The following is a 20,242-nucleotide window of genomic DNA, read 5'->3' as shown; positions in this document are numbered from 1 at the left end:
CAACATGTACACAATACGAAGTAAGGAGAAGTCTCGGTACCAGAACGCCAGAAGCAGGTCCTAGTCCGTCGGCCTTACATAATACTCGATAAAAACACCAGTAACCTATCGATGTGCTTTCACAGGTTGTACTTGTACCTCTACCTGTACCTGAACATGTACCTGTACTTGTACCTGACCCGTACCTGGACCCTCCTTTTCCCGTTTCTCCCCCATTCGCCATTCGCAGTTCTCCAACAAGCAGGTGGAAGGTGGAACCCTCAGCGCCTGCCTCTTGACCAAAAATCGTAGAACATATTCGTAATTAAATAAAACTGGGTGACATCCGTTCATCAACCACTTTTCCCCTTTCCGATTTTTTTATTCCTCTTCGTCTCTACATTTCCATATGTGACAGTCACTCCTTTATTCCCATTCTATCGTTGTTCTATTCTATTTTTAATCTTATTCCTCTTCTTCTTCATCTGTCGCTTTGTTACCTCGAATTCAACCACTCGTTTCAACCTCTAAAGAGAAGCTAATGACGAGAGAACCTGCTCCGAGTTCTGACTACACCTTCAGAGATAGGCCATCCCCTGAAGACACTGACTTCCAACATAACGCCGCTCTCGTCTTCGACACTCGTTTCACTCTTTCTTAATACCTAACCTGCCACAAGTCCGACCGAGTTCGCAACCGCGCGCCGTCTTTCCTTCTTCTTAATCGACCCTTATGACAGTTCGACTGCTCTGCTCCCCGAGAGCTTCTGTCAGCACAATTTTCTACTACACTTGAAGAAAATCCACTCCATCAGTTCCCCCCTCTCTTTTTTTTCCCACCCTGCCATACTCTCGACCTCTGACTTCGACCATGGCCGAATCCGGGGCCAATTCGACCGGCAACACCCCGAAATACTATGCCCCTAAAGACAAGAGCTGCCCGTACTGCGGCCAGGTCTTCACTTCCTCTTCGCTCGGCCGTCACCTCGACCTCTATATCAAGGAAAAGAACCCCAAGCCTCCAGATGGTATCCACGATATCGACGAAATTCGAAGGATCAGAGGGAACATTACCCGCCGCCAGCCTCGGCCCCGCGGCTCGCTTGGCCGCGCCGTGTCCACCCCGACCGGCACCCCCAGACCAGCTCCAAAGAGGGAACCTCGCAGGGAACCCGACCCCTGCCTCACGCCTGCTCTACCCAGGGAGGGGCAGTACGTGGTCGATTCCAAGCTGACCAGGTTCCCCCTCACGCCGGGATGGGACCAACCTACAACGAACGGGGGGCTGCCCTCGCGGACACCCGAATTCTCCCAAGGACATGCCGCAGGTGGTGCGGATGTTGTCCAGGATTCATCCGCTCAGAGGCCCGGCATGCCGAGACAAGTCAGTAGGCAGGTGCTACAGAAAAACCAGTTCGATGTCAAAAATCGCTTGGCCGACGCCATGGACACCGCCAGGGCCGCGGAGCTGGCCCTGCGAGAAGTATTGAGCTCATGGCGGGCTGCCAAGTACGACCATGCACTTTCTCTAGACCTTTCACTTCCCCAGACCTTCGTCTGCCTTTGAGAGCTAACCGTTCTGTGCGTGTGTAACAAACAGGCAACAAATCGACAACAAGACCATGCCCTTGGACTTCGACCCCCTCTCCCTCGACTTTCCCGCCCTGACGCTTCAATGCCTACAACCACCCCCGACCCTCTTCTCTTCTACACAACATCCGACCTCCACCTCGTGGTCAGTGCAGTTCCCCGGCCAGAGAGAGTTCGATGCCCTGCGAGCCTACTTCCAAGAAGAGTTCCGAGCTTGGAGGGCAACCCGCACCGCAGCCACCAGCGCCGCCATGGATGAATTGATCCACCCTCACCGGGACGGCCCGTCGCGAGAGTCTCGAGATGCCATTAAAAAGGCAGAGAAACAGGCCGACGCACTTGAACGCCAGGTGAATGAACATCTACAGTCCGCCTACGCCGTGTGGGACGCCCTGTCGTCGCAGAGGCGCAACGAGTTGTGGGTGCTGGAGCTGGCGAGGGGCGTGGGAAGGAGGCAGAAAGAAACGGAGGCTATGAAATCGGACCAGCACAAGCTGAGGCAGGAGATTGCCAACCTCAAGACGCAGATAGACCAGCTCGTACGTTGGCAGCAGCCGTGGGAGTTTGGCTTGGCCACGCCGGCCACCATACCGCTCGAGCAATCGCTGGTGGCACATGTCCTCGAGGCCGGGCACAAGGGCGGCGGGGGTGTCGGTCTGACGTCGGACGACTCGCATCTGGATCTGAATGAAGTCACCATGCGCTCCATTGAGCGATGGAAGAAGGTCATCGCATCGAACCGTGCCGCCTCGGGTGGCATGAACGCCCAACGGCCACTCGGCCAGGCCCTGAACGGGACGCCGGCTGCGACACCCACTGCTGCCGTCCATCAGCAGCAGGAGCAGCCACAACAACTGCCGGCACAACCACAATCACAACCGCAACCGCAACCACAGCAACATCCACACTCGCATTCAAATCCACATCCACATCCACCTCCATATCCACAACACCAACACCAACACCTACATCAACACCAACACCAACATCAATCGCACTTGCACTCCCAAGCGCCACCACGCGGAGCGCACCCAGTTTCGCGACCCTCCATGTCGCTACAACGACAGCCTACCAATACGAATGCTACCAATCAAAGTGATCACACTGCGCCGTCCACCGCTGGCCCGCCGTCCGTCCCTGCAAGCGAACGGGATGCTGACGCCGATGCCGACGCCGACGCCGATGCCGATGCCGACGCTGATGCCGATGAGGACGCAAGTGGGAACAACGCATATGGAGATGCAGACGCAGACGCCGACGCAGACGCCGACATGGATGCCGATGGTGACATGGATGCCGACGCCGACCTAGATATGGACGCCGATGTGGACGACAAGAGCCTCGTCATGATGGAAACCGAGACCAAGCCGCTCACATCACGACCCATGCAACAGCAGGCTACGCTCCAAGTACCGCGGACGCGGGGTCCCATTCAGCACCGGCCAGGCGACGCACGGTTCATGCTACAAGCAGGGACCGCGGGCGCTGATCGGAACCACGTCAGCATGAGTCGGTCCATGCCGAACATGCAGGCTGCCATGCAAGGCATGCCTTCAAACGACATGGTCATGGCTGGCGATCGGGGGGAACCCATGTATATGGATTAAAGACGGGATCGACCAAGCAGAATGTTGGGCTGTTTCCGTTTCTTCTTTTCTCTCTCGTTTCCCTTTTCTTCACACGCCTCGACATCTTGTTCCTTTTTCCTTGGATGACCTTCTCTTGGCCGAAACTGAACGGCCAATGCTCCTCGGGGATGGCTGGAAAGCCTAGCCCAGCTCCCTATATAGACACCATAAGGCTGGAGGTACTGGGTTCTAAAGACGACTCCCATGTATCACAGCCCATGACTTGTTACAACCTTTTGGATATATGCTGTGTTAATATGGACTTTTATTTTGGACGGGGTGAAAGATTCATGTAGCCCTTGGCGACTGATATATTGCCCATTGGATATTCTTCTGGTCCCCATTTCAAGCCCCTGCAACGAGGCAAGCATTTACAGTGAGGCAGTGAAGAGACTTACACGTCGGCGATACTTACACAACAGCGAGCTGCCAACTTGTATCACTTGAACCGAGCAGAGATGGCCTCCCTCCTCTCCCTTCGGACCGCCTCGCCTAAACGCCTGACAAACAAGATGACCGATGAGAATCACCCTCGAGGGGTCTAGCATCTAGCCATATACAACTCAAATCAGTGACTGTCTGAGACTCTCAATACCCGAAATCCTCCCAGACAACATCCTCCTGCTCTAGCCACTCTCGCAAGTCCTTTAGCAGAGCAGGTCCCGCGCAGAGGAAGAATTTCCGTCGCCTGGCATTCTCGCTGCCACTCGGCTGCTGCTCGGCAACGACGTCGTCTTTCTGAATCCTTCGCCGCTCAAGACCCGCAACGCCCAGCCTCTCGAGCTTCGAGACGATATCGTCCTTCCCACCTTCGGCTTCTCCTTGCGTGAAGGTCCCCGTCACGAACAGCTTCACCCGCTCGGCCAGCCCCGGTATCCGTTCCAGCGAGTCGACGACGAGACCCAGATCCGCAGCACGCAGCGTCCACAGGACGCGGAACGCCGCGGGTGCACCCTCGCCCTCGCCACCTACAGCGAGTAGGAGATCGGGCGCCTGCGCGAGGAGCGGCGTGATACCCACGCCTCCGGCCACGAAGACAGCCTCGTTCTGTCCTCCCTCAAGAGCCGGGGCTATGAGGAACCGCTCGCCGCCGCCAATGCCGCGGAGGGGAATCTCCAGCGGAAGGCCGCTGTTGAGATTCCATCTCTGGAGATGCGTCGTGGTGGGACCGCCCACCCTGGCCGTGATTTGCACCTCCTGCGGTTCTTCGCCTTGCGGCGGCGGGCGGTTCGACACGGTGAATGTCCGGATGTAGTCGTCGTTGAGGCTCTGCGGGTCGCTGTCGCACATGTGCTGATAGCCGTTGTCGAGCTCGGGGGCGAAATCGAGAGTGGCGTGTTGGCCGGCCTGCCAGCGCGGCGCGGGCTGTCCGTGGCTACCCGGGCCCGGTGCTAACGTGAAGGTGAAGCGTGTGATGCTAGGCGATAGCGGCTCGCGGCGGGAAAGGGTGAGGATGGCAGAGGTGGAGGGAGCGGAAGACACGGGGTCGACGGCGCCTTCCGAGACGAGAGCTCGGACCGGAGGGTTGTAGGGCGAGTACTCTACGGTGGATACGTTACGGAAGGGCAAGCCGCCCTTGACGAAGATGGCGGAAGAGACGATGATTTTGACGGCGAAGTTGGTGCGCGGCATGTAGGCGGTGGCGTCGGGGCCGAAGAGGAGCTCTGTCGTTCCTGTGATCTGAAGGGGAGTTTTGACTGTCAGATGAGCGTACATTTCTACCGTCCAGTGCGTTGTGGTGTCTGCGCTTTGGAGATGACTTACATAAAGAACATCAGACGTGTCAAAGTCGGGGATGACGATACCGACCATGGGGTTGATTCTGAGATTTCCGAGCGTCTGGTAATAGCGGTTTCCCGAGTCTGGGATCCAGGGGCAAAGTGTTAGATAGCTACCGACGGTCGTTCACGCGGGATGATTATATGCTCACATTCCGGGTACACCAGCTCGACGCCCTCTTGGTCATTCCGCGCGACTCTCACAAACCCCGAAGGCCCGCCGCGGTGGTTTGAATCCATCGAGTTCCCATCCGTGGTCGAGAGAAAGAACAGATCGGCCTTCCTAACGACACGCAAGGCATCGTCGCTCAGCGGCAACGTACGTTCCACGCTTCCCGGCGACGGCGTCCGCGGGACGACCTCGCGCTTGTTGAAGTACTTGGGACAGTTGCCCAAGCTCTCGTTGATCGCGAGCGCCATCTGCAGCTCGCCGCCGCTGTTCCCATCCCCGCCATCCTGGCGACGCTTCAAGTCCGTCACGGCGCCGGCGATCATGTGGCCGCCCCAGCTTGACGCGATCCCGGGTCGCGAGGTCGATGGACACGCCGGAGATCATTTTCCCCTGGCCGCCGCCGCCGCCGTCGGGCCGCACCACGGCATTCAGGTCGACGGTCGCCCCATCGTCGAGCCCCCAGAGCGCGCGGAACACGGGGTCGTGGTCGACGTCCACCTCGCCCCGCACGCCTAGGACATTGTCGGCAATGGGCCTCGCGAAACCCCTCTCGCCGGCCCAGACGGTGGTCCAGGGTCGGCCCTGGGCGTCGAGCGTGCCGATGGCTACCATGGGCGATCGTGCAACGCGGAGACCGAACGGCCCCGATAGGCCCGGGAAGGTGGGATTGTAAAGGTCCGGCACGTTGAGCTTACGTTGCACCTCCAACTCGCCATGATGCCATCCAAAACCCGCACCGCCAAGGGTCGCCATGTTGGACGCTACGAATTGGGGTGAAGGCAGATGATGATGATGGTGGTGAGTAGTTCCTATGAGCGAGGTGATGAGGGCAAAGGAAAATGATGGGTCCCTCATGTTGCCAGACGCCCCTCCTTTTTTTTCGTTATTAATATCTTTCCTACCGCAGCATCACGTATGGCTTTTTTTTTGTCCGAGGCCACTGTTATTCCCATTGAATAATACCCCGCGTTGGACTTTGATTATCATTGGGTATTCAGGGCATAACTGCACACACTGAAAACCTACTAACCGACTCCTTTCTAACTGTCAGGACGGAGTAAACTCGCACATCGGCCTGATCTGATGCCGAGACCCACCCAGGGCCGTTTTATCCCATCGTCGTGCTGATTCGTCACGTTTTCCTCGTCTCCACTTTTAACACTGTGCTTCCCGTGCCCACCCCCACGTTTGAAGTGGGGGCGTGAGCACCAGTAGCGCCAACGCCATTGCTGCTGCGTACATCGTCATTTACGTTGTACCTACTCGATTTTGTTTATAGCCAACGAACCAACGATCGTCGCGTGCTGTAAGCATTAAGGCCTGCTAACCAAAAGAAATTGCCGATTGGTGGTCAATCGCCTCGGATCAGACCTGCACGCGCCCTTCGCACCGCCTTGCTTAGACCATTGGAGGGGACCATCACGACAGAACTCAAGTTCAACGCATGGGAGGAGAATGTCAGAATTGTGTTGCGATAAGCGGTCAGACTCGAGTCAAACCGAGTCTCTACTTGTCAATTGTGTCGCGTCGCGATGGGAAGCGCAACGGATAAACGAACGAATCTAGCTCCAACGGCATCATGGCATGAAAATGCGCAGGGTGGCAAAAAAGTGCCTCCTTGCGCTAGTAGGTATGGTATCCATCGTGAATAAATTACAAACAAAAAAATTGGTATCTCCAGGGGTCATTCATCGGCGTTCTCGGGTCTTGGCTTTGGGGAAAGCAGATAGATACTGCTACTAGTAGTATCTTGGTTCCCTCTGCGACTCTAGGTCGGTATCGAACCTGTCATAACCCTGTGCCCCGAGCCCGCGAGGCTCCGACTGTTGATCTTGTGATGTTCCAGCACCATCGAAGTAGTCGGAAAAGTCGAAATAGTCGTCATCATCTTGAGGCGGCGCTGTCGGCGCCGTCGTGTTTCCTTGTGGAACATACCGGGGCCCAGGTCCCGGTCTTATTCCCGGCCCGTTCGATGATGGCGTAGGGCCGGTGGCACTCCGGGTCGGATGGTGCGGCGGATAGGCGGGGCCGGTGCCTCCGTGGGGTCCGGGACGGAGCGCCTGGGGCGTGCCTGACCGGTCCGAAAACGTCAAAGGCGCTGGACTTGCACGGTCACCGGGGTACGCTGACGAATCTACATAACCTGGCCTGCCTTGCCCAGGTGGTGCTCTGCTGTAACTGTGGAGTGCCGGCGCCGTCGAAGATCTCACCGGGGGAGGGAAAGACGGCATGGTTTCCGCAGAATAGGTGACCGGGCTCTCGGTCATGGTGTGATGAAGAGTGGTGGATGAAGAGGACGAAAATGTCGAGGCGTGATGCAGAGGGAGGCGACCGGTTTGTCGCGAATGGGATGTGTCGGAGCGCGCGGGTGGCCCGTAGTAGTCGTCCCCCCATCGCGGGGGCACTGAGCCGGCTCGTGAAGCCGGCATGTGGTATCCCATGTCGGCGCCATTGCTCACAAGCGGAGCTTCGGGAGCATAGCTGTTGGAAGACGTTGTCGCCGATGTGCCCCTCCTCGACGGCATTGGTGGTTTCCGGTCCAGCGCACCAAGCTCGATACTGCCGGGGGTCCCAGGCCGCGACGTATAAGGCGGCAAGGTCGCGTTCGTTGGCCTTCGGTCGAGCTGGGGCATCTCGGGGAGTTTGTCGGGTTCACCGACATCGGGAAGCGTCGGCAGGGTGGCCTGGCGCGATAACTTGGGCGGTTCGAAGCCATTCTTTCGCGCTTCTTCGGCTTCCGCCTTGAGTTTCTTCTGTTCTTCCCTGGCGAAAGCCTTCTCCACCTTTTCATGCACGATTTTGGTGAGGGACTTGTTGACTTTCCGTTCGCAGTAGCCCGAGAGACCTCCATCGGCCCGGGGGATCCAATGCCAGAGAAATAAGACGTAGAAGAGTACAGCGGCGAGGAGGAAGAGGGCGGAGAAGATCCAGATGACGAGGGTGAAGAGCATGCCCGACAGAATGACCATCTGCCGCTGGTCTTCCATGGCCAGCTTCCGAAGCTTGTCGAAGAAGCCGAGAATTTCCTGGCCCACATCGGAACCCCCATCACTCGAGAGCTTGACCATATAGACAGACCTCAGGGTCAGAGCGTTGATTGCCTGACGGGGCCCGGAACACAGGATGACGCGGATCCACGCTGCAAGTTTCGTTAGCGGGCGACTGGAGAGGGAGTGGCCAGGGGAGGGTTCGCGAACATTGAAAGCTAAAGTAGGTGAAGAGGGCAATGTACTCGGCGCCCTTTTTGCTCTTGGTAAGCTCGGCAAAGACGAGGAAGCGCTTGAAGCCCTGGCCTTTGCCGAAGCGGAGGCTCTCGAGACGGACGGCGATGTTGTCGAGGTAGCATTCGGCAATGTTTCCTCGCCTCATGACGCGCATGGCTCGGAGCTGTTCAAAGGCAAGGTTCACAAAGGAGGCAATAATACAGGCGGAGAAGATCCATTTCGAGATTTGGAAGTCAATGGCCGGCTGGATGGCGGAGGACCACCGGTCAAAGGCGAGTAGGTTGACGGCCGTGAAGGTATCAACACCGTAAACGGCGATGGAGACGATTAACATGAACCACAAGTAGACGTAGGCGAAAGGCGTGCCGCAACCCTTGGACTTGAAGTCGTTGAGATTCTACCAAACGCAGTTAGCCGACATGCTGTTCAGATGAGCAGGGTATTGTGAAGCCGATGGATGGGGAAAAAAGCTCACGATATAGTCCCATTTCTGCTCAGGCCGGACCTCCACTTGTTTCCGGCGATGGTTGCAACAACCCATACTGAATCATGTGCGGAGATGTCCCGACACGACCGATGGGTTAAAACGGAAGTAGATGGGGGAAAATGAAAGGAAGGAAGGGAATGGATCGCCCGACACAGTCGAGGCGAAGAAAGAACGAGTAAGAGAAGGAATGAAAATTAATAGCGACAGGACGAGGTCGTTGTGGTCGAGGCAGGCCACATTGAGATTGTCAATCGAATGAGCGACTGTCGACGGAGAGGCATTGGCGTCCGGGCCGGCCGTTAACACACACACAAGTCGTTCTTCGCCCGCGAAGTGACCGACTGTGCTGCTGTAGAATGCGCCTGCGATTCGGCTGCGCGAAAGAAGGTCGCGATCCACGTGACCCAGAGGACAGAAAGTATGTACTCGGTACAATTAAAGTAGGATATAGCAGCAGAAAAAAAAGAACCGAAGTAAGATGCCAAAATTGGAGGGTATGAAGAGCAAAAAGACTGAAAAAAGGCGGTATGGGCGGGTGGCCACAGACGGGTAACGGGGTTCTGAAACGAGACGACGCGTGTCACAGACGAGGAGGCCGCCGAAGACGGATAGGCTGGCGGTTAAGGACTGAGCGAGCGGATGCGCCAGCAGGACTCGTCTGTTCTTTTCGGTGATGATCTTTTACTCTTTCGGCTCTTGCCCCTTGGGTGTTTGATCGTCCGCAGCGGGAACGTAGCCGTGAAAGAATGCGAGCTTGCCAGCACGAACAATGGGGTTTGCGAAAACGCAGGCCACTCAATGTCGAATGTCGGAATCGTAGGGGATGAATGGCGGCCAAGATGGCGAATCAATAGAGAATGACGAGGGAGTGACGGGTGACTCCTTTTTTGCTTCGGATATGAAATGAGCGACGGCGTGGAATGAGAAGAACACGCGATGAGGCGGAATGCAGGCGATTGACGATTGAACGATTGACGAGTGACGAGTGACGATTGAACGCTGTTGAGAAATGACGAGTCTGGGGATGGATAGGATGGGGCTGGGGAAAGTGGGAATGGAATGAGAAAAAGGGCTAATTACCCGCGCCAAGCCCCAGACTCCACTTGGTCGGCGGTTCTTTCCTCGCCTGCCGTTTTAGGACGCTCGCGCCACAGCACACCTCCACAACTCCAGCCTCTTAACCGCCTGTCCTTCACGTACGTTGTACCTACGAGACATGACAGCCATTACAACGTACTGCTGTAACCTGCAACGTGGGTCGTTTTACCTTGCAGAAATGGCACTCGACCATGAAGACTACGTCCAAGGAGCGGTGGAATCGATTCTTTGACGATTGCTCGTTTCCTCGTCGAGTTATGCCAGCCAGAGTTCCCTGCCGCGGGCTACAGGTCATAGCCGCCCTGGATTGAGCTTGCCCTCGGAGGACTCCATCATTCAAGTTTGAAGAGTTCTTGCAAGGCCAATCCGCCACCTCTGAGACCGAGTTTATTGCCATGCTCAAGGAAACCATTGCAAAGCCGAGGCGCTCCACAATAGCATCGAAGACTTGCTATAGGCGACAGACCAACTCGTAGTACGCTGCTGTGGCCGAAAGGATATTCCTGTAGGTCTTGAGCCGCTGCCGATGAACCTCGACACTGTCCAGGGCTGGAACGACTTCGTAGTGCCTTGGTAATTTGTAATCGTCTAGCTTGAGTCTTAAGGTACTGTATGAGCTACTGGACTTCTAGCACCGGCCCGATTCTGCCACATGGTCTAAAATACACGCCTACCTTATCTCAGTGGCTATCCCGCGCCACTCCAGGGAGGTCTGAGCCCACTGAGATAACGCCTACCTACGTATTCGTACATAGCAGCTAGGTCTGACGGTATAAACGGCTGCCGCCCATTCTCGACGTATTTTTGACGGCGCCACCCGTTTGAAACGGATTATACACGACCCAGAGAATCCCATTGGCTGGACAGCAACTTACGGGTACGTACTCAGTACACCTGGAGGTACTTTAGAAGGAACGCAACACCAGCGCCTCTTTGGGATGGATCGCCGAGTTCTTATGCTTGACGTGCGAATGGCTGCAATAAATGCCAACCAACGAGATTTTGGTATCCATACGGGCCAGTCCAACTCGAAACAGTCGATCAGCGACTCGCGCCGAGTAACGGGTCAAGTCCACTGTCGTGCAAGTTAAAGTTGGAGAACCGTCAAACTCGGGAATGCCCACGGTATCTCACAAAGGACAACAACAAAGGACCAAGTCCGCATCCGGACGGATAAGCCTGTTAGCTATAAAAAGCCCTGGCTTATTGTCTGCATGGTTGCTTGTCGGCTTTGTTCGTGTCTGACCCGCTAAAAATACTCGGCTTGGGTGTCTGTCCACCAAACCATCATCTTGGCTGAGTATTTGGCTGAGTATTTCTGAGGAATAGTATGCATCGCCTGCTTCACGCAGGTTCATGCTCCCAAAGGCGTATACTCTTGTAGGTCTTGCGGGAGATCCTGGTTACTGGACAGTGCTCTTCTGGGTGACGTTGGTGTAATAAATGATGTGTTTACGCACACAAGTCGACGGCCGTCCCATTTCGAGACTCTGTACGAGTCTCACTCGGCCAAGAACAAAGAAGTGCCTCCCCGGACGAGACGATTCTTTGTTGTTGATTCCAGGGATGACTACTAGGACAGAGACTGCCATCGTATAGGTGCTTGATAACCACCCAGTGTCCCATCCTCCCACCTCGATATTCAGTTCCCTTACCAACTCCAACGTCTCTCGCTCGTCCCAAAAACAAAAGCCGTGTTAAGACCAAAGACCCGATACTGCAAAAATGGACCAGGAACCCCAACAGTTCCAGCTCGTCAAGAAGCTCACAGACGAGGTATGGTTGGCCACGAGAACCGACAGCGGGGAGGAATTCCTGGCGAAGAGAATCGATGATTTCGACGCGTACTTCCAGTCTCGCTTTACGGGATCCGGCAAGCGGCAGCGCCAGGCCAAGGGACTGATGGACCTCATCTACGAGCATAACATCGGGCGCAGCATCTCCCACGTCCTCAACCATGAGAACATTGTGTCGCTGGCCGGATACTTGCGCCAGAAGCCTCTCAATCCCAAGCCCTACGACACCAAGCAGGCCACGGACGACTATCTCGTGTGGGACAACTGCGATGCCGGCTTCCTCGAGCTCCTCCTGATCAACAGCCGCGGCGAAAAGGGCCGGCGCAAGTCGTACATGCCCGAATCGCTCTGCTGGCACGTCCTCACCTCGGTCATGCGCGCGCTAGCCTGGCTGCACGACGGATACCGGCCGGAGACCAACTGGGACACGGGCGAGCGCACGTGGATGAAGACCGACACGGACTGGATGCCCATCCTCCACCGCGACATCACTGCCACCAGCATCATGTTCCAGCATCCCCGCGGCGAGGAGACGTACGGCACCTGCAAGCTGGGACGGTTCGCAAAGGCGTTCGTATCGGGACAGCCGGCCGATCGGCACGACCAGGGGGCCAAGGACGGGTCTGTCCTGTACAGCTCCAGTGGCCAGGTACTCGCCCCCCATGCCAACCTACCCAAGGGGTTGAAGGCCCCGCCGGACGCCAGTGCGGCGACGATGAAGAAGTTTTGGGCCGAATATACCACCGGGAAAGCGCCTGTAAGTTTCGTAATTCATTCGTGTCCATGTCTGCCTGCTGACATGAACCTCTCTCCGTTCCAAGGACCAACGCCTCTACACAATCAGTGACGAACACTGGTCCCTCGGCGCCGTCCTATGGCGCATGATGACGGCCACGAAGCTCCCGTCGCAGGACAGCTGCGACCTCTGCGAGAACAAGTGCCGCCACGTCACGGGTTGCCTGGAACCATCACTGTGCCTCATCGCCGAGGCGGAGCAGGAAGAGGGCTGCCGATGCCTCTACGCCGGGTGCCAGCACGTTCAGACCCGGCTCGAGGCCCGCCCCGAGATACGGCCGGAGCACAGACGGAGGTGCGGCCACCTCCCAAAGTGGCGGCGGGCGGGGTGTGACTGTCCACATGGATGTCCGCGTCCGGACGTCCACATCGACGACGTGCTCGCGCAGCTCGACTACTCCAAGTTTCTCGTCTGGGCCGTGCGGAAGCTGTTCGACTATGATGGGGAGGCCTCGCGACGGGGCTCCGTGATGCTGTGCACCGAGATTGACGCTGCCTACCGACAGTGGAGGGCGCAGACGAAGGAGGGCCGGGAGTATGTTGACGTCCACGATGATGTGTGGAAGAGGTACATGGTTCTGAATGGGAAGTTGGAGGAGTAGAAGGACGCGTAGATGAGTGCGATTCAGTAGGTTATGTACGTGTTAAGTTGGGAATATGCTGCAAAGGAAAAGGTCAGGTCAGTCTCCAGGAGCCAGTCACGATACAGTATTTATACTGTATACGTACCTAGCACAGTGCCTCGGACCGTGCATGTGCCAGGACCTACCCCGCACCGGCTGGGCGTGCGCACGGACCTTACAGACCTTCTCATTTGGAGCTCCGTTACTGGTACCTTCCAAAGAGCACCGATGCTCTGGACAACCTGCTCCCTTTGTACACTTGATCGTAATCCAGTGTCCACCACTACGAAGTATCTCAACTTTCTCAATCTCCCCTTATCAACTCGAGGAATACAAAGCACTCGTACATCCGGTGGCCTTCCATTGCTAGACACACTATTTCCATGGTTTCCACCGGGAATTAGCGACGCAAAAGCTCTCTCCGCCAACTAGCTTTACGACGCGTCGGCCCATCGACCTCACGACACGACACGACGACTTGCGACTGTTGCACACCGAGAAATCTGGTTCCGTTTCCACGCTCCACGTCTTGTAATCGATCTGAAGGGACGAGACGGCATCCAACCATGTCCCTCAACACGCCCACCCCTCCGCTCCTACTCACAAAACGCCTCACGGCCTTCCTCAACGCCAACCTTTCCTCGACCCTCCACGCCGCGTTCCTCACCACGGCATCCGGAAAGCTCCTCGCCCACGCCGCGACCCCGTCCTTTTCCTCGTCCTCTCCGTCTCCCGGGTCCCCAGCACCCCCGGGGAGCGGTAATGCCGCCACCATCTCGAGCACCACAGCCTCCCCGTCCACGTCCTCCATCTCGCTCCCCGCCGGAGTCTCCCGCCCCAGCGCCGTCTCCCTCCTTCGCACCCAGGCCACTGTAGCCGCCAGCCTCTTCGCCCTGCACTCCGCCTCCTCCACGTCCATACCGGGCGCCCTCCCAGGCTCCTCCTCCGACTCCCATCCCGACCACGACGCGCTCTCCGGCACCACCGCCGCCTCGTCGACAACGACAACCACGGCCGGGAAGAAGAGAAACACCAACAAGCTACCCCTCACCATCACCGTCCAGCTCTCCAACGGCATCCTCGTCGTCCGCCGTCTGCGGTGCGGCCTGCTCTTCGTCTGCGTCGGCCCATTACCCGAACAAGGCGACGGCCCCGCCGCCTCCTCCACCCAGTCGTACCACGCCGGCAGCGCCCCGGCCGATGGCGCCAGCAGCAGCGCAGGTACCGGTACCGGCGCCAGTCTCAGCGTGCCGGGAACTGCCACCCCGCGCGGTCAACATGGCCACGCCAGTCCCGCCCACATGCCCGCCTCGCCGTCCGAGGTGGACAGCGTCATGAGCGTCGGCGCCGCCACCATCGCCAGCGTTGCTAGCGGGGGGAGCAGCGTCGCTGGAAGTGTAGGGGCCGCCGCTGTCGTGTCGATGCGGAGACACGCAGAGGACTTGGCGCGGTGGTTGGATGACAAACTGGGGACCCTCCGGGTGCCGCAGGACGGGGTCGGCGTGGAATGAAAGGCAGCTACTGGATTCTGTGCCGCTGCTGGTGTGCCATTTGTGTGTTACTTGGACAGAGGGGGCAGAGATGCCAATGGCTCAGCGCATGGCATGGGCAGGCGTTTAGGGGCGTTGGGATGATACCATAGCAGCGAATCGACCTGCACGTTGAGACAATAATTGCGAGACGGACAAGACTACTACTACAATCTGGGAGGTAAACGTAAATCAAGAAAAACGAACAAGGCTGAAAATTTCGGACGTTTAACACGAGAGGTACATCACGAACCTTACCGGAGGGGAATAATTATGCTGGCTCTACACTAACAAATAATAGGTAAGTATAAGTCTGGAATAATATGTAGTTTCATCAGTAACGCTCTGCCTAAGTATGCTTGGTGTCCGTGTAACGCCGACAATGCCAAAGGAAAAGAAAGAAAAAGAGAAAAAAAAAAAAGGCCCAATTGCTCCTCTCATGGGAGCCCAAACTCGCGCGAGATGATCCCATGGCCATTTGCACTCCCCCTTTCCCGTGTCCTTCTAGTTTCCTAAGTAATAATAATTATATTGGCGTCCATGAGCAGAGAATGGGCCACACCACAATCATTCGATGCTCATCCGCATCAAACCGTCATGGGTATCCGTCATGCCCTGGAGCCCAACCCGTCCCTTGTTGCCGCCAATGCGGCCGTTCAACGCCGCGCTACTCGCCATGGTCGAATTCCCCGGCGTCGCGCCGCCCACGCTCGTGCTTCCACTGCCGGCATCGCTCGGCGCACCGCTCCCGCCGCCCCGATCCCCGCTGGTGCTGCCGGGGCGGGACCCCCAGGGCGCCACGTCCCGCTGGAGGGGACTCTGTATGATGGGAGAGTTGTGGGCGCTCATCCCCGGGCTGACGGCGCGGCGCTTGAATATGTTGGGGTCGAAATCGTCGTCGCGCCGCCGCTTATTATTGATACGGCGCGTAATCTCCGCGGCAGTCGGGAAATTTTGTGAGCCCGGTCCTTGTCCCGGCCCTCCGCCGAACCACCCCGACCCTTGCGACGGCCCCGGGGAAGGCCCGGCGACGGCGGACATGTCGCCCTTGGCCGACTCGCCGCTAGCACTGGCCATGGCGAACCCTGCCGTGGCGCCGAGCGAAGGGGAGTCCATATTCGTGTCTTCGCTCATGCCCGACGAGGACCCCAGTGGCATGGGCAGCGGCGGCGGCGGCGTGGTGCGACCGGCGCCTATGCTGCTGGATTCCGAAAAGGTGTCCCAGAACTTGGGGCCCTTTGAGTTCTTCAAGGCCTGTTGCTTGAAGCTGCCGGAGAGGCCCGACTCGGCCATCATCTCGTCCCCCGGCACGTCGTCGAGATGGTCCTGGTTGGCCAGGTTGGGGGACGAAAGGGCGGTGGGTATTATACGTGGCTCGAGGTCGACGTCGCTCTCGCGGACCTGGCGGATCACCTCGGCTTCGCGGCGGACTTCGGCTTCGATGGGGGCACATTCCTCGAGGAGTGCGTGTTTGATGCGAGCAAAGTTTTTCGTCTTGGGCTGTCGAGGAAGTTACGTCAGTACATGGGTGAAGAAGAAAAAAAAGGAAAAAAGAAGAAAAAGAAGAAGAAAAGCTCTTGGGAAGGAAACTGGCGAAGCATACCATAAGGTTACCCCGACGGGCAGCCACCTGCCGCATGATGGTATGCCTCTGTTTGAAGCCGTCATGGCCGGGTCGATCTTCGTCGCCACCGGATATGTGCAGCTGATTGGCCTGCCAGCTGATGCTCTCGCGTCGCGGGTCGGACATGTCCTTGACAATGGGCGGTGACTTGGACAGCGCAGCGGCTGCAGTGGGTGCAAAAGTCAGACCTGGAAGCCCGCGGCCTTTCTTCTTCTTGGGCTGTTTCCTCGGGCGCTGGCGCTGCTGGAAGCTGAGGAGGCTGTTTAGAGCCGGGGATCCGGGGATGCCAATGGGGCCGGTCCTCCTGGCAATCTGCGGCGTGGTGACAAAGGCGTCGTCCATATCCTCGTCCATCATGTCGTCGTCCTCGGAAGACGAAGTGTCGGAGCCGCCCATGTGGTTGGCGGCCGATCCCAGGGAGCTGGAGATGTTGGGGCGGTCGTGGTGGCCAATGACGGACCACAGCGAGTTGGACGACTGTTCGGCGTTTCCGTAGTCTTGGTTCTTGCGGGCCGGTATGTTCATGGCACGGCCGGCACCGACGGTCGGGGACGCGTCGGCCGAGTTTTGCTCGGCGAGGGTCGAATGGTGCAGGCTGGTGGCGGCGCGGGAGAAGTCGAGGCCGCGGGAGCGACGGGGCAAGATGTTTGTGGGGCTGGCATAAATATGCGAATGGTCGAGCTTCGGCGAGAGGGGTGCGGGCCTGGCGAAGACGGCGGGCGCGGGAGACTGCGATGGCGTGGCGAGATTGGGGTGTGGATGAGGAGGAGCGGGTGGTAGGGTGAAGCCTCGAGGGAGCTCGGGTCTTCTGGGTGTCACGGGCCCAGAGCCGGGGTTCCGGGTCGACGACGTGTCTCTGATGTGGTTATCGTCCTTGGACATTTTCCTCCCGGATTCGGCAAGAAACGGCGCTGGGGATGGTTTCGCCGGTGTTCCAACCCCTCCGCCTCCTCCATCTGAATAGGACCGCCCTCTGGAAAAGGACGAGGACGACGACGGGCCCGTGCCTTGGGTTGATTGCACGGTCTGGTGGTCCCTGCCCTGCGAATCGTCCACCACCGCAGCCTCGTCAAAGTACCCCGACTGGGTGGTGAACTGAAATGGTCGATCCATCTTGTGTGGTAGTCAATCGGTTCGGTCGTTCGCACAGCGGGATTTGGTAGTACGATGGATGTACTGAATGGACGCGACTTTTCACGTCATTGGTGTCGATATTGGGTGGGATGAAGAATATAGGTACACATGGCCAATGTACTCCGTATTGGAGGTGGTTGAGCGTCCAAGTTGATGAGCTCTTGATCAAGTCGGTAGGAAAATGGGAAGGCTGCTGAGGTGGTTAGGTAATTACTGGAAAAGAAGACGGTTATGGGAAATGTCGCGACATCGTCATGTCTTGCGATGCGCCACGGACGGGAAGGGGAAGGTCAGCCCCACCTCTCCGTTAGTAGGTACAGTAACTTGACATAAGTGTCCAGCCGATGTACCTACCTACGCACACCTATAACGTGGTGTAGTAAGTACATTGACTCGATAGTTTTGTCTCGTTACTGTAAGTACCTCCTCTACTCCTGGTACATGTATTCGTCGTACGTATACGTGTAAATTAAGTTTATATGGTATCCTCGATTTCCTGACGAGAATACCTAGCTATTATCTATTCTAAGGTACCTCGACCTATATGTAAATCTTGTAGCATTCCTACTCGACTGGTATATCGACTTCATTTACCCAAGGTTGGAAGACGCGTACCTATGCACAGTGTACATACACGAGAATCAACTATTACTAAGCGCCCTCGCTTCCCTCATTTCCCTCCCTGGCCGAATCTTGGACACTCAACGCTGTCCGTCCTTGCTCATGTCATTGTCGCTCGACACTCAACTGTATCCAACTCCCTGTCAATTCATCATTCCAGTCTTGCCAACTGTCCTACCGGTAACCAGAACTGTGTCAATGCTGCCGTCGTAATACTCAGTGGTCTGCGCAATAACCGCCAGGGCCCACCACGCAATTGGTGGCCAAGACCAATCATAAGCGCATGTGTCGAAAAGCCCAAGGTCGTACGAAGTAAAGAAAGTCAGCAGCCGTTGCATAGGTGATGTCACTCTCTGATAAGCTCGAGGCTACCGTTCGAAAGCCATCGACATTGGCACCTTGTCCCGTACACATGGACAGGCGACGGGTGAGGTTGGCTAGCCCCGCTAGCCTTCAACGGTATGGGTATAGTACGAGTACGATGCTGTGTTGATGCTGTGCCGTCTTCTACACTATTCCACTGGGTTGAGAACTGCGGGGCAGAGGATATCATCATCGTTCCGCACGTAATATATATGCAGCAATCACTCGACCCCGCCTATCACCACCCACCAATTTGGAGGACGTGAACTTTTTCTCTCCTCTCCGAAGACAAGCCGAACACCGATAAGACCGAGGGGCAGCATCAAACCGTATATGTACTCATTCCGTCCGTTGCAAAGAATTCGACAGATCCAAGCCCTCTTTATCACCAAACCAAACCCCGATACAGGTCCGTTGTCCCAATCTCGAGCTTTGTTTGCCCTCGGAACACGAGAACGGAACTGGAGAGAAGATCCATATCTATACTGACGATCTAAACCTGCCCTCCAGTAGCGCAATCTTATAGACGTTTCGCAACCATGGCGGCCACGACAGATACCAAGAACTACAAGCTCAATCACTCGATGTATGGCATCCAACCCGCGTATCTCATCTCGTCAACCCGACTCTGACTATCCACTCTCCAGGATTCGAGTCAAGGACCCGAAGGAGTCCGGTGCGTACTTTCGTCTTCTCCCCCGGAATGGTTTGAATTACTAACGTTTCTCTCGGACAGTCAAGTTCTACGAGCTGCTCGGCATGAAAGTGATCAAGACGATCCGCCAGCCCGAGGCCAAGTTCGACCTGTACTTCCTCGCCTACGACTCCCCCGGCGCCGTCTCGGCCGGCAAGTCCACCTTTGACCGCGAGGGCATCATCGAGCTGACCCACAACTACGGCACCGAGTCGGACCCGGACTACAAGATCAACAATGGCAACGTCGAACCCCACCGCGGCTTCGGCCACATCTGCATCTCCGTCGACAACATCCAGGCCGCCTGCTCCCGCATCGAGGCCGCAGGGTACACGTTCCAGAAGAAGCTCACCGAGGGCCGCATGCACCACATTGCCTTTGCCAAGGACCCGGACTCGTACTGGGTGGAAATCATCTCCTGGAATGATGTGGCCAAGACGGAGGGTATCACCGAGACGGACGTCTCGACGTACAGAATGGTTCGTCTAAAGGGAGGGTGAAAGAGAGAGATGCATGCCTGCTAACATGTCATTCCCCGCAGAACCACACCATGCTCCGCGTCAAGGACGCAGAAAAGTCGCTCAAGTTCTACCAGGACGTCTTGGGCATGTCTCTGGTCCGCACCAACGAGAACGCCGCCGCCGGCTTCACCCTCTACTTCCTCGCCTACCCCGGCGCCGAGGGCCTCCCTGCCCAGGAAGAGACAAGCGCGGGCGCCGAGGGCCAGAACACCGCGGATCGCGAGGGTCTGTTGGAGCTCACGTGGAACCACGGCACCGAGAAGGACGCGGACTTTAAGTACCACAACGGAAACGACCAGCCGCAAGGCTTCGGTCATATTTGTGAGTTGGAATCCCTTGGGCAGAAAAGTTCCAACGAGTTGGAAGCTGACAACAAAAACTAGGCGTCTCCGTCGACGACTTGGACGCGGCTTGCCAGCGGTTCGAAGACCTGAAAGTAAACTGGAAGAAGAGGTTGACGGACGGACGCATGAAGAACGTGGCATTCATCTTGGACCCCGACAATTACTGGATCGAGATTGTGCAGAACGAGAGGTTCAGCGGAAAGGAAAACTTTTAGAGGGCCAGGCTGGATGGAGTACGGAGTC

At 57.0% G+C, this 20,242-nt stretch overlaps 6 protein-coding genes across 6 annotated transcripts; 3 read left to right on the top strand and 3 right to left on the bottom strand.

Annotated features, from left to right (window-relative positions):
* Positions 1–393: 393 nt before the first annotated feature.
* Positions 394–3,175, top strand: ACRALDRAFT_2136490 (uncharacterized protein; the record flags this gene model as incomplete). Its single annotated transcript, XM_071024121.1, has 2 exons — positions 394–1,487; positions 1,579–3,175. Exons 1-2 carry the CDS (start codon positions 850–852, stop codon positions 3,173–3,175), a joined length of 2,235 nt encoding a protein of 744 aa, XP_070874996.1. The 5' UTR covers positions 394–849.
* Positions 3,176–3,784: 609 nt separating this feature from the next.
* Positions 3,785–5,899, bottom strand: ACRALDRAFT_2027618 (uncharacterized protein; the record flags this gene model as incomplete). The annotated part of the gene is made up of 4 exons (XM_071020477.1): positions 3,785–4,876; positions 4,961–5,058; positions 5,127–5,257; positions 5,298–5,899. The coding sequence occupies 4 exons, from the start codon at positions 5,897–5,899 to the stop codon at positions 3,785–3,787; spliced, it is 1,923 nt and encodes a 640-aa protein (XP_070874995.1).
* A 1,178-nt stretch (positions 5,900–7,077) lies between these two features.
* ACRALDRAFT_2079244 (uncharacterized protein) lies at positions 7,078–8,911 on the bottom strand (the record flags this gene model as incomplete). Its single annotated transcript, XM_071022353.1, has 3 exons — positions 7,078–8,285; positions 8,344–8,767; positions 8,846–8,911. Coding segments are annotated over 3 exons (1,698 nt in total), but the record flags the coding sequence as incomplete, so codon positions are not given.
* A 2,470-nt stretch (positions 8,912–11,381) lies between these two features.
* Positions 11,382–15,020, top strand: ACRALDRAFT_1081989 (uncharacterized protein; the record flags this gene model as incomplete). The annotated part of the gene is made up of 4 exons (XM_071019239.1): positions 11,382–12,508; positions 12,573–13,086; positions 13,716–14,566; positions 15,000–15,020. The coding sequence occupies exons 1-4, from the start codon at positions 11,681–11,683 to the stop codon at positions 15,018–15,020; spliced, it is 2,214 nt and encodes a 737-aa protein (XP_070874993.1). The 5' UTR covers positions 11,382–11,680.
* On the bottom strand, positions 14,999–17,639 carry ACRALDRAFT_1081990 (uncharacterized protein). The gene is made up of 2 exons (XM_071019240.1): positions 16,302–17,639; positions 14,999–16,198 (listed from the first exon to the last, which is right to left on the bottom strand). The coding sequence occupies exons 1-2, from the start codon at positions 17,433–17,435 to the stop codon at positions 15,266–15,268; spliced, it is 2,067 nt and encodes a 688-aa protein (XP_070874992.1). The 5' UTR covers positions 17,436–17,639; the 3' UTR covers positions 14,999–15,265.
* Positions 17,640–18,979: 1,340 nt separating this feature from the next.
* Positions 18,980–20,214, top strand: ACRALDRAFT_1070867 (uncharacterized protein; the record flags this gene model as incomplete). Its single annotated transcript, XM_071017806.1, has 5 exons — positions 18,980–19,026; positions 19,088–19,116; positions 19,177–19,613; positions 19,676–19,976; positions 20,039–20,214. The coding sequence occupies 5 exons, from the start codon at positions 18,980–18,982 to the stop codon at positions 20,212–20,214; spliced, it is 990 nt and encodes a 329-aa protein (XP_070874991.1).
* Positions 20,215–20,242: the final 28 nt, after the last annotated feature.

This window comes from Sodiomyces alcalophilus (assembly GCF_042370955.1).
Source record: "Sodiomyces alcalophilus JCM 7366 unplaced genomic scaffold ACRALscaffold_4, whole genome shotgun sequence".
In the NCBI taxonomy this organism is placed as follows: Eukaryota; Fungi; Ascomycota; class Sordariomycetes; order Glomerellales; family Plectosphaerellaceae; genus Sodiomyces; species Sodiomyces alcalophilus.
This window is presented reverse-complemented; position numbering and strand designations above follow the sequence as displayed.

Excerpts from the sequence above, each read along its gene's own strand:
- ACRALDRAFT_1081990 (XM_071019240.1), bottom strand. The coding sequence starts at position 17,435 with ATGGATCGACCATTTCAGTTCACCACCCAGTCGGGGTACTTTGACGAG. Across the intron at positions 16,199-16,301 it reads CCCGTCGGGGTAACCTTATG|CCCAAGACGAAAAACTTTGC; the intron begins GTATGCTTCGCC and ends CTTCCTCGACAG.